The 12,070-nt window shown below is 45.2% G+C and overlaps 2 protein-coding genes across 7 annotated transcripts in view; one reads left to right on the forward strand and one right to left on the reverse strand.

Annotated features, from left to right (window-relative positions):
• Window positions 1–1,382, reverse strand: part of LOC142560519 (general transcription factor IIF subunit 1-like) — a 37,483-nt gene extending 36,101 nt beyond the window's left edge. For 5 of the 6 annotated variants that reach the window (XM_075672686.1, XM_075672683.1, XM_075672685.1 and 2 more), the window contains exons 1-3: window positions 1,338–1,378; window positions 946–1,007; window positions 738–810 (exon numbers count right to left, since the gene is read on the reverse strand). In XM_075672686.1, the coding sequence (XP_075528801.1) occupies window positions 738–810; window positions 946–1,007; window positions 1,338–1,367 (165 nt within the window). In that variant the 5' untranslated portion in view covers window positions 1,368–1,378. Of the gene's footprint in view, window positions 1–737; window positions 811–945; window positions 1,008–1,337 lie in introns of all 6 variants that reach the window. The other variant, XM_075672682.1, reaches the window with a different exon arrangement.
• Window positions 1,383–1,589: 207 nt separating this feature from the next.
• Nup160 (nuclear pore complex protein Nup160) lies at window positions 1,590–5,889 on the forward strand. The gene has a single exon (XM_075672680.1). The coding sequence runs from the start codon at window positions 1,682–1,684 to the stop codon at window positions 5,768–5,770; it is 4,089 nt and encodes a 1,362-aa protein (XP_075528795.1). The 5' UTR covers window positions 1,590–1,681; the 3' UTR covers window positions 5,771–5,889.
• Window positions 5,890–12,070: the final 6,181 nt, after the last annotated feature.

Below are 12,070 nucleotides of genomic sequence, written 5' to 3' on the forward strand. Positions count from 1 at the left end.
AGCTTGTTTCATTAAATTTTTGCAAGTTATATTACTTCAATCATGTTTTGACACCGCTTTAGTTTATAAATGCAGGAAAGTTTCCCACTACATATTTAAATTTTACGCTCTAAGCACACCAGTCTGGTGGAGTTATCACAAAAGTGACTGCAGTTCTCCCACTGTTTCGCTGTGCGGACGGCACACTGCCCCATTCCAGTATACCACAACATGGTTATGTCTCCAATAGATAGCTAAGCCTCCAGGAATGACTTGCACCAATGCCATCCTGGCCACCATGTTGGAGGACCAACACGGTGATAACCCGCTTGCAGGATGTCACGTGCTAGCACTTCGAATAAAACTCAAGCAAATTTATTCTCAACTTAAATGTAAATTATTAATTACAAAGGTAGGGAAAAAAAGTTTCCGCAATGTTAAAGCGATCTTGATAAGCCAATTGCAGACCAAATGTTTCACATAAATATGTTGCACTTAAACATGCCTAATACCTTTCAGAATAAAGAAAATTATTCCTCTCTCAACGACGACAAAAAAAAATTTACTTTTGTCATTTTCCGCAAGGGACACAGTTTTTAAAAAGCGCGCGTTCAGAACTACCCGAGTGTGACGTCACATACAGGGGGTCGTTCCACTTTCAGTTGATAGCCAACGTGGACTTTGGTTTACGTACAACACAACAATACCCCGGTAGTCAAATACGCCGCAGCATGTTGACGCGCATGCATGCATCTCACCTGCGTCCACTTGGATATGTCTTGTTTGTGCGCAGCATTGAATCGCATGACATGATACCGTTTCTTGGTTTGCCTGGGTGAAACGGCACAATACTGCACGTGAAAAAGACATCAAGACGTGTAACGAGAGAGGATGTCACGAGATCGACTGCGCGACAAGGATGATTTATCGCAGTACAATCAACACAAACGCAGACGCTTCACTTACTTTGGTATCCGGACTATGAACTCTTGTCCCTGGCTGCTGCTGCTACTGCTGCTGGAGCTCTGCTGTCATGGCAGAAAATAAGCAAAGTTAGAACACACGAGTAAAGAAAAATGATAACATCGGCCAGAGCACAAAAGCTAGCATCAATACATCATGGCAAATCAACAAGAAATCTTCTAAAATCATCTGGCATGCCCCGACAAGCTGTTTAAACGCTCGCGGCCTCATTAAAGCTTTCGATGAGCAAGAACGCGCCAACCAAAAACTACTAACCACTAAGAACCAGTACAGCACTACACAAAATTTAGATCACTCAGTGGAAGAGCAGCACCCTTCAGATCGCGGGCGATTAATAAAACGAGCTTAGCAAAAGGAAATTTGTGGACACTTACCGAGCCACTACTTGCCGTCGCAGCCGCCATTGACAAGCTGCAACAGCTGCTTGACGCGCCATCACACAAGCATCGCAATCGTACAGAAAAATAAGTATGTAGTTTAAAGGTTAAGTTTTCTACACCTAAATAAACGCTTTGTTTTTAATCAAATTTACACTATATGCTTAAAATTCGTTATGTAAATTAAAACAAAGATGCATGTTTATTACAAGGACTGTTTACTAGCGCGCCATCTGAGTGCCTGCATTAGCGCACGCTGTACCTGCCTAGCCGGCCTCTGCGGCATTTCCAGCGCGCGCGCGTTGGATACATTTTAACTTTTCAAAACAAAACCCTTCACAATGCTTGAAGGCAACAAATACGTCAAGTTTGTCGAAGTTCCATTGCGCGAGACCTCGCCGCCGAAATGGAAGGAGCTGACCATCAACACGGGCGCGGCGCAGAGCACGCTCGAGGACATCAAACTCACCGAGCGAGCCGGCGGGTATGCTTACCGAGAGGACCCGGCATGGGCCAACGCGACACGGAACCGATTTATCTACTGGAAAACCAACCACAATGTTCTGGAACTGACTGAGGAATCGTTAGACGTGGACCTAGTTGGAAACAAGCTGCGTCTGCGCTTCCAGCACACGCCTCTGCTGGAAGGAGTGTCCATCTTCGAGACCAGGAACAACCTCGTTGTCCTCGCGGCGACCATAGCGAGCGTGCACCGCCTCTCGTTCCCACACCCTCGGCTACTCAGCCCGGACCCCGGGTCCCAGTTTCCCTCTGCGTACAGCATCCGCTCCGTCTTCTTCGACGCCTCGGCTACATTGCTTCGAGACTACCACGTCCTGAACCACGCGGGACTTGGCACTACACTGTCCCACAACTCGTGCAGCTGGCTCGGAGCGAATGGCGAAGCCATCTTCGTGCTCGGCACTAACACTTCCACGCTCTTCGTGGTGTCCATCGACCCGCAGGAAGTGGGCGGCCAGGTGTCGACCATGGAGATTCGAAAGAGCGCCAGCGTGACTCGCTTTCTGAGTGGCATTCTTCCCGCCTCGATGCGAAGCGACGAGGCGTCGCTGAGCCTTCTGTGTCATCAAGCCGATGACGACATTTTCATCTTCGCCCTGTCCAGGGATCTCCGCATCCGGCAGTGGTCGTACAGGAGCCAGGACTTGCTCTCCATGTGCTCTGTGCTGGACCATTGGCCGGCCTCAAAGTCAGCGTCGGGGCTTGGCGGCCGCCAGTCGTGCATGGTCAAGGCGACCGATAGCTCTGGTGTCGACGTGTACCTCGGCGTCTACGCGTGCTTTCCAGAGGGGAACCACTTCTTCGTATTCCAGCCTATTCAGCCTCAGGGCGGTGGCTACAAGATCGTTCTAATAACAAACATAAGAGCCCCAGGGAACGACCTCGTCGACTTTTGTTTGTTGGACTCTACTCTGTGGACACTCTGGGTCCAACAAAATGATGAGCCACTCATCTGCACGTTGTGTATCGATGCGCTTGACAGTCCCAGTGGCAGTTGGGCTGGTGTCCATCTGCAGCCTAGTGTTCCACCAGAGAAAATCACCGTGCCTGCCACACTGGATGCGCGAGAATTCTACCTTGAGAAAATAATTGGCCAAAATGCTTTTTCCTTCAACACCCTTTACAAAGTATTAGGCACATACGGCCGGCGTGGAGAGCTATCTGCTGATCATGGCCGCCGTAATCTAAAAGAGGACATTGTGAGCACTGTTGAATCAGAAATTCATGCCAATGTTGTGGAGGTTGAGCTTGGTGATCAGGATTATGTGAGCCTGGCCCTACAGTGCTGGGGAAAATTTTATTATGCCTGCACAGAGTATCACGCTGTTGGCCTGAAGCCACTTGGCTTGTTTGTGGACCCAAGCACAGGGATGGCAGCCCTCATTCGGCGTGACCACGTATCCTTGCTGAGGCCATGCGAGTGGCAAGAAAGCTGTATACTTTCCGAAGAACTTCCACAGTGGTGCAGTGATGTGGCAGATGAAGGTGTACAGGCACTTGCATCCTGCCTAAAAATGATTAATTCATGTTTGACTCCAGACTTGCTGGTTGAGTTTTCACAAGGCCTGTACTTCATGGAAGACTTTCAAAGCCTGATTGAAAAAGTGGTTGCGCACCTGTTGGGCCCAGAGTACAGCATTGTGGTGAATAAGATTATTGACACAGTTCACACTAACCTGCCATCACTGAAGAAGCTTATTGATTCTATGGACCTTTCACTAGTGAACCCAGGCACGACACCTCGAGGTCTCCACTTCAGTGTGTGGAGCCTTCTGTTCGGGAGTACGACTGGCTGTGATTTCATGGCTGCATGTCTGCACCAAGTGATGCAGTTTCGTTTCACATTCTGCCAAAATTTGCTACTACTACAAGGTCTCATAGTTGCTGCAGGGCATAACAGGGATGCTTTAGACCGCCAAATCAGCAGAAAGCTTATTCCTGAGACACAGAGACTTGTGCGGGCATACTATGCAGCTCTGTGGGCCACAGAAGCAGAAGGTGCGCCTTTAGCAAATGCTCTTGAAGGAGGCATCAAAGGGATGACTATAAGTAGCAGCGCTGATGGATTTGGCATCATCAGCCAGAATGCAGAACAGTATGGCCTTGTTTGGGTCTTTCTGAGGAATGGAGGTGGAGAGGCAGTGAGGCGGCAACTCTCTGAGAAGTATGAACTTGAGCCAAGCCAAATCTGGACAGCGATTCTTCCGTCATTTATATCCATTGCAGCAGAGTTGATATGGCCATTCTCAGATAACTGTACCTTCCCGAGGTCCTTGCTCGAGCTAAATCAGCACTTCCAGCTGCAAGAGTATGTCCGGCTGCTAACGGACTGGTGCTCCAACAACTGGGAGACAAGAACGTACCTCCTAGCCACCAGCTTTCTTGTGTGCCACGAGTATCACAAGGCTTGCATGCTTTATCAAAAACTTGCATACGAACGTGTTCCCACCGAGCCTTACATAATGCAGCAGATTGGGAGGACGGGAAGCATGGACTCATCATCTGAACTATCTTTGCTGCCCCTGTACTTTCTGAAAGTAATCGATGCATTCACAGATGCTCCTGATTGTGTAATCAGTCTAGCTGAGGCAGCTCTGAAGTGCACGCCTAAGGATGACCCTCGTGTCCCAGGGTTGTGGTCACTGCTGTTCAAGTACCAACTGCAGCTGGGTCACATCACTGAAGCATATCATGCCATGATACAGAATCCAAATGGTGAACACCGCAACGTCTGTCTGCAGCAGTTAGTGGTTGTGCTGTGCGAAAGGCGTCAGCTCTCGACATTTGTCACATTCCCATTCAAAGGGGTTGAAACTGATGTCGTCCACATCCTGGAGGCACGTGCAAGAGCAACCGATGTTGCAGAACAGCATTACTATGATGTCCTCTATTGCATGCATGTCAATTCGAAAAAGTATCGGAGAGCTGCATCAGCAATGTATGAGCACGCCTTCCGGCTTCAACAGGAAGCTACCGGATCAGAGAGCCTTAAAAAACAAGAACTGTGCCTCCTTGCTGCTGTCAACTGCCTGCTGCTTGTGAAGCCTGAAGATGCGTGGGTTGCCATGCCTCTACCCATTGGCAGACAGCCAGACAGGTCAGCAAAGCGTGACAACACAGGTGAAGAGATTCCACAGGCACTACCAGGAAAATTGGAGGTGATCCAAGTTGAGGACGTCCGACGCAAGCTGAGTCTGGTACGTGCATGGCTTCAGCTCAATGAATCTAGCCAAGAAGGCATCCGCATGCCACTCACTCCCGAAGAAACTGTTCTTCTTCTGGTGGGCTGCGGCCACTTCAACATTGCCATTCGTATTTGCAAGCAGTTTTCCATGAACCTGAATCCTGTGTTCGAGGGCGTTGTCCAGCAGTGCATAAAGAGCTTGCCTGCTCAAACGATCCGGAGTGCTCGGGCCATCAACCCACAGTGGATCATCGAGAATCCAAAGGCAGTGCTGGACATTCCTGGACAGGCGTGGCTCCTTCTTCGTCACTACCTGGAACAGCATGAGAGAGAGCCAGGAACCACTCGTTATCACCGCCTAATTACAAGCAAGCTTTTGTGCAATGGATACTCGCTTCCACCTTGGCTGACTGAATCGTACAAGAAGCGTGATGCACCAGAGCTTTTGCGGCTTCTGATTGCATATTCACGTCTCGAAGAGGCAACGGACATATCGATTGAATATGTTGATGCTGTGCTGGGAAAAGGAAAAGAGTACTTTGGTTTGACCTCAGCATTGCATGCGAACTTGCCTCCCGTCTGGTTGCCCCACACAACTTTTGACCGCCTTCTTGTGGCACTGAAGAGCTCACCCAAGATGGAAAGCCAACATCAGAAACTGAGCCAAAAGCTGAAAGACTACTTCAAGACTCTTGAACGTGTGTCTTTTGCCATGCGAAGATAATGTCCCATGAACGTGTGCTTTCGCTTTTAAGTTATGTCAAATAGTGTCACATGAGAGAATGTTTCACGAAAGTGTATTTTCATTTAATAAACAATTCAGTTTCCCTGTTATTTTCTAAACTCTGCGTTCTGGTGTCATATACAGGGTGTTTCAGGTTGCACGAAACCTTAAGAAATGGAGGTAGGCACTATGGGAATGCAACCAGCTTATTGCTCATTGTCCTATAATCAACCGAAAGTGTCTTGTACTAAGAGCTTAAATAATTAACAAGAGTTTTTAATGTATTGATTTAAATGCAAGACCTTCAATGGAGAAATTGTTGAGCCTATTAAATGTGAATAGTTCTTTATATGAACAATGCTATTGCGGTGGTAATTTTTCAGGGCTTGAAGCAAGATGTGAAAAAACATCATGGGACTAGGCACTTGTGCACAGCAATATTGGTGTCCTAAATCATGCAAACAACAGATGATTGATGTTGGAAGCAGAGGCAGAGTTTCAAGGACTCACCCAAATCTTTCTAGAAAGCTTGTAGGGTGGAGGCAGTTCAGTTACTGCTTATGGTTTGTGTGTGTGGTTTTACAGCATTGGGCCAACTGCTTCAGCTAAGCCAAAATTTTGCTTTAAATAAACTGGTTATAAGTGAGCATAGTAAATATTATTGAAGCAATCATAGCAGAACTGTAGGGCCGGTAGTTGTATAATTTCACAGCAAAGCTGGTTATCTAACGGACCTGGAATGAGCCATATGCATGGTCTCGTAGGGGGGTATCTGGGCTGGCTAACGTCCGTAAAGTGAACAAAAAAGATGGTGGCGCGAGCACCGAGTAGGGGTAATGTGATTTCACATAGCACAGAAGAAAGGACGTCATTTCAGCACGCGTCACACCTGCAGAGCGGGTTGCACCGTTGCTGCTGGCTGCGTCTGGTGTCATCTACCCTGCAGTGCACCAGTTGTGGCAGGAGAACACTGGGATGTGCGCCACAGCAGCCACCGCAGAGTCTAAGAATGGCATTGTGCATTTCAGAGGTAGACCATTGCAACAGATGCAACAAAAACGAGAAGACCAAGCATTGTGCGCACGACCGAAGAAGATGCCGGGTACAAGAAGAGGCGTCGACAGCAGTGACGCGACTGTAACCAACGACAACATGCCCATGCAAAAGTGGAGAATGCGACCGGTGTCTGTCTTCGTAGAACGTTGGCAAGTGCAGATGCGAGAGTCGGCATCGAGCGCAAGCCTTCCGATGAAGATTGCGCACTGGAGGCTGCTTGTAAGCGTCAAGCTAGGTCATTTGAGTCTGCGTCCAAGCAGCAGAAGCGCTAGTTTCCACCTCCTTCGAGTTTAACCAGGGTTAATTCCCAATTCAAAAGAATGTTTCTGGGCACGGAGTTTGGCTTCCTCAGAACATGTTCACTGTCTAAACCACCACTATATGAAAGGTTCAGCTGGAAATCTTATTATTGGGAGCCTTTATTCCTGGCAACAGTTCTCTTATCTCTAATAATTATGAAACTACTTTGGTAATATGCTCCCTTAACAGTGCGTTTGCAACTTCCACTGTCAATTGTAATTTTCAGTAGGGCCTGTTGAGAGACCATTAAAAAGCAATCGTCTTTCTTTTTTTTTTCCAACTTGAGAGAATCATGTGACAAAAGAGTGCTTAGAATTGTGGAAGACACCGTCTCAAAGTGTTGGCACATAGAAGCCTCAGCCTCAATAATGATGTCGCAACAGCAGCTCTTTAAGACTACCCAATTCAGTTTCAATCATCAATAGGAAAAAGACCAAGCATAAGAAATGTACAGCAGGAAAGACAAGAGGACAGTGCTTCATCCTGTCGTTTTCTTTGTCCTCATACTTTTTCCAGGCTCGTTTTTCTACAGCGAAGCTTTCTTTGCAACCCATCCGGAACTTTCCTGACCACGCGTGGTGGGTCCTGCTACTTTGCTGAATAGCTCATACTTTAAAAAATATAATTGAATTAGGTACCTGATGGTGGGAATTGAACATCGGTCTTCCAGAAGAGTAGCCCAATGCTCTAACCATTAGGCCACAATCACACGTACTTTTCCCGAGCCAGCGCCAATCAGCTGACTTGATCACTGCTTGTACTGCATTTCGTAGCATCAGTGTGTGAGAGCATGTGTGTGCACCAGTTTCCAGCAATGACGCAGGAACAAAATGGGCAAACACAACATTCCAAGTGTATGTTGGATCTGCATTTTTATATTCATGAACGTGTACAAACTTGCCAAACTTAGCTTGCTTTTTGATTTTGACGTGATTTCTTGTCACTCTCAAATTTTTTTCTATGTTTTTCTACAAGTTCAACAAAATAGGTGTACCAGTAGACAGAGAGAAATGTAAGGCTGCTTACATTGCAGTTCAATAGTTATCAGAGCTGTCCTTCCATCACAGCTACACGAAAGCTTCCAGAGTCTGATCAAGTGGATCTACATACCACTGTAGTGCAGCTTCGCACAGCTTGAGAATAGTTGCAGGTATTCTGTTGAAACCGTTCCTGTCAATGTTGTCCTGCACAACAGCACGGCTCAGTAGTGTTGATTGGTGCACTTTCCAAGAAAATGCAGGAAATTTGGTTGGTTTCAATTACAGTTACAACAGTAACACTGAACATTTAGGTTTAAATTTTGTTTTTAGGACTCTTCAAACCAATGCAGTGCATAGCCTAAATATATCAACACAAATAAAGAAAAAATAACCATGACATGAGTTATTTCACGTTACTGAAAAGCCCTGAAGCACTCGGAAGCCGAAATTCAAATCTTAGTTCAATCATAACCACAGCTGATATGCAAGCATTCTAGCACAGCAACATCTTTACAAATCAACTACATTCATTTGCATAAATCTAGGAGAGCAGTTGGAACAGAAGTTATGCACATCTGCCATTAAAACGAACAGTTAAGATGATTTTACACATCTTGTTTCCTTCCAAAGATATTAAAATACGAGTCTTGATTCCCTGCACCGTGCTTCTTGGGTTCTATGCTTATTAGTACTTCCTGAAATCAACCAATGATGTAACGATATTAGCCAATCACAAATCACATTCTTTGAATCAGTGTAGAAGACAACAACACTAAAATAGGAAGGACACAGGAAGAGCACCCTGATGGACACCACAAATGACGTGCCGGAGATATTAATTACACTAGGTGTTATCAGAGCTGCTTGATGCCTTCTCTCAGCTTGGCTTCATTAATATGACTTATCTAGCCTACGCCGCCCCAAACGAAGATGCCTGCATGCCAAGCACTCTATGCATGCTCCCTTCCTTGAGCAAAGTCTTCTTGACGCACATTGGAGGCTGGCATTGAAAATGAAGTGCCACTTCACATGCCAATTTTGTGCATACGACTGCACTCTCTCATATGGCTCTCTTCGTGCCAGGGTCTGCCCCACTGTTTTGACTAAACTTTTCATTGATGATTATAAGTGAATTCCTCTGTGGGACTAGGAGGTAGCATGAAAGGGAAAATTATTATCCACCAAGCTGTAGCACTAAACTACAGAGGAAACCCATGTGGGTTTCTGAGTCTCTAAGAATTCTAGAAGGCTTCGTAGCTGAATAAAAATTCGCCCTGGTACAGCAATCAACCTCAGGACTAACACCTTTCAGGGGCAGTCGCTCTGTCATGCGAGTTAACCCAGAAAGGCTGTTGGTCCCAGGTTCGATCACCGGATCAGAACAAATGTTTCTTCAGTTTTGAAGCATTCTTCCTGGGAAAACCGTATGGCTTTCCTCTGTAGCCTCATGCTATACAGTTGAGCGGATGACAATGCGCATTTTATGAACATTCCTCACCTTGCGGTCTCCCACAGAATTTATTTGCAATGTTATAAGGTGACATGCACCATTGCACTAAGAACCTTTACCCTTCTAGTTATGCTGAAAGACTAGTAGAAATATCCAATTTTATATGCTTACTTTGAATATGAGGTCTATTTTCGTGTGTCATTTGGTTCTAATCTTTTGGTTATATGCCTTATTCTTTTACTTCACTTTCTGCAAAATTTTGTCCAAATGATTTCCTCGAATTTTGCTAACAGGCTATTAACGACTTCTACATGATCAAAGAAATTTAATAAGGGCAACCTAACTGCTCTGTCTACCATAGGACAAGAGTTGCAAGACTTCGAAGTCCACTCCCAGAAAACCATTAATCAGAGCACAACTTTAATGTCATTCTATATTTTTTCTGGTGTTTAGCAGCAGAAAAAAGCAATAGACAGTAGAGGGGACATGCATAAGTGCTGTTCTGTCCATTGTTTTCCTAAATTTCTACACTATGCACTAGAAAAGATGTACCAACAAGGCCAAAAGTCAACACTTGCAAAAGTCATCATATGTTTTAATTTTAGCTCCTTGCTGTGTATAATAAGCACATGATTGCACATTCTTGCAGATTTCACTTTCCAACTTTCATTCCAACTTTATTTCCAACCAACTTTCATTTGACATCAATTTGGTTCTTCTCTACCTATGCACCATGTAGCTTTTGATATCCCTTGCTTAATGTTACCATGCCAATGCTTACCTTCTTACTACTGCCTTTAAACCTGAGAGCTTTGTGGACCATAACTCCAAATCTTGGATACGGGATGTACACCACAGGAGACTGTATTGAAACAAGTCTCGGTAAAGTTTAGCATAAAGCCATTGATCAGCGTGCCACATGAAAAGTTTGGTTTCACAACTTGCAGACTCCTGCATTCTTGTGAAGCTTCACAGATAACACTTTCTATGAGTATGGAATGAAGCATAATTGCATCAAGTTTTGGTGCATCAATGACAACACTCTTGTTGACAGTTGACAGGCAAGCAGTGGTGAAGACTTAAGTTTGTTGGGTAAACTTGTGCCCACATAGAAAGTAAAACAAAACAGCTTGACACTGGCTATAACAGCAAGTGCACTCATCATCATCATCAGCCTGGTTACGACCACTGCAGGGCAAAGGCTTCTCTCGTACTTCTCCAACTACCCTGGTCATGTACTAATTGTGGCCATGTCGTCCCGGCAAACTTCTTAATCTAATCCGCCCACCTAACTTTCTGCCGCCCCCTGCTACGCTTCCCTTCCTTTCAAATCCAGTCCGTAACCCTTAATGACCATCGGTTATCTTCCCTCCTCATTACATGTCCTGCCGATGCCCATTTCTTTTTCTTGATTTTAACTAAGATGTCATTAACTCGCCTTTGTTCCCTCACCCAATCTGCTCTTTTCTTATCCCTTAACATTACACCCATCATTCTTCTTTCCATAGCTCGTTGCGTCGTCCTCAATTTAAGTAGAACCCTTTTCATAAGCCTCCAGGTTTCTGCCCCGTAGGCGAGTACTGGTAAGACACAGCTATTATACACTTTTCTCTTGAGGGATAATGGCAACCTGCTGTTCATGATCTGAGAATGCCTGCCAAACGTACCCCAGCCCATTCTTATTCTTCTGATTATTTCAGTCTCATGATCCCAATCTGTGGTCACTACCTGCCCTAAGAAGATGTATTCTCTTACCACTTCCAGCGCCTCGCTACCTATCGTAAACTGCTGTTATCTTCCGAGACTGTTGAACATTACTTTAGTTATCTACAGATCAATTTTTAGAACCACTCTTCTGCTTTGCCTCTCCAGGTCAGTGAGCATGCATTGCAATTGGTCCACTGAGTTACTAAGCAAGGCAATATCATCAGTGCATCAGGCAAGTGCACTCAGTGGTCGTCAAACACCTGGCCACATTTATAGTAGCTTCACTGAATTTTCTAGATACTATTCTTGTGGTGACAATGTAAATTCTAGAAAGTACCACAATAATCCACTAGTGCACCTACAAACCAATCGTTAGGCTCCTCTCTCTGGAAAGAACGGCGACATTCAAGAAGCATGTGCTATCCGATATTGCAAGTGCATTCTCACGCGGCAACTGAAACGCAGTAACAAAGACTCGCAGTGTGAGAAACAATGAAACACACATGGCAAAATGAAAGCATCAAACAACCCCAAGTTATTGGTTTACAGCACTATTATTATTGGTTAATGCCTTTTACAAAACTCTAAACCACAGCAGAATGGTGCATTATTGATGCAATAGGCTACAAGAAGCTTGTAAAATAAAATATTCACTTTCAAGTTGCCAACGGAAAATATTAAGCTGAGTTATATCGATATAGATTATTCACTCGAACTCTATCACCATTTTCTGAGTGCCAATACATATGACTTCATTGCAGAATAAATTGGCACCACCAAAGTCCCCTGTTGCGCCTCAATTTGGAT

Source organism: Dermacentor variabilis, chromosome 10, assembly GCF_050947875.1.
Source record: "Dermacentor variabilis isolate Ectoservices chromosome 10, ASM5094787v1, whole genome shotgun sequence".
NCBI classification, from domain to species: Eukaryota; Metazoa; Arthropoda; class Arachnida; order Ixodida; family Ixodidae; genus Dermacentor; species Dermacentor variabilis.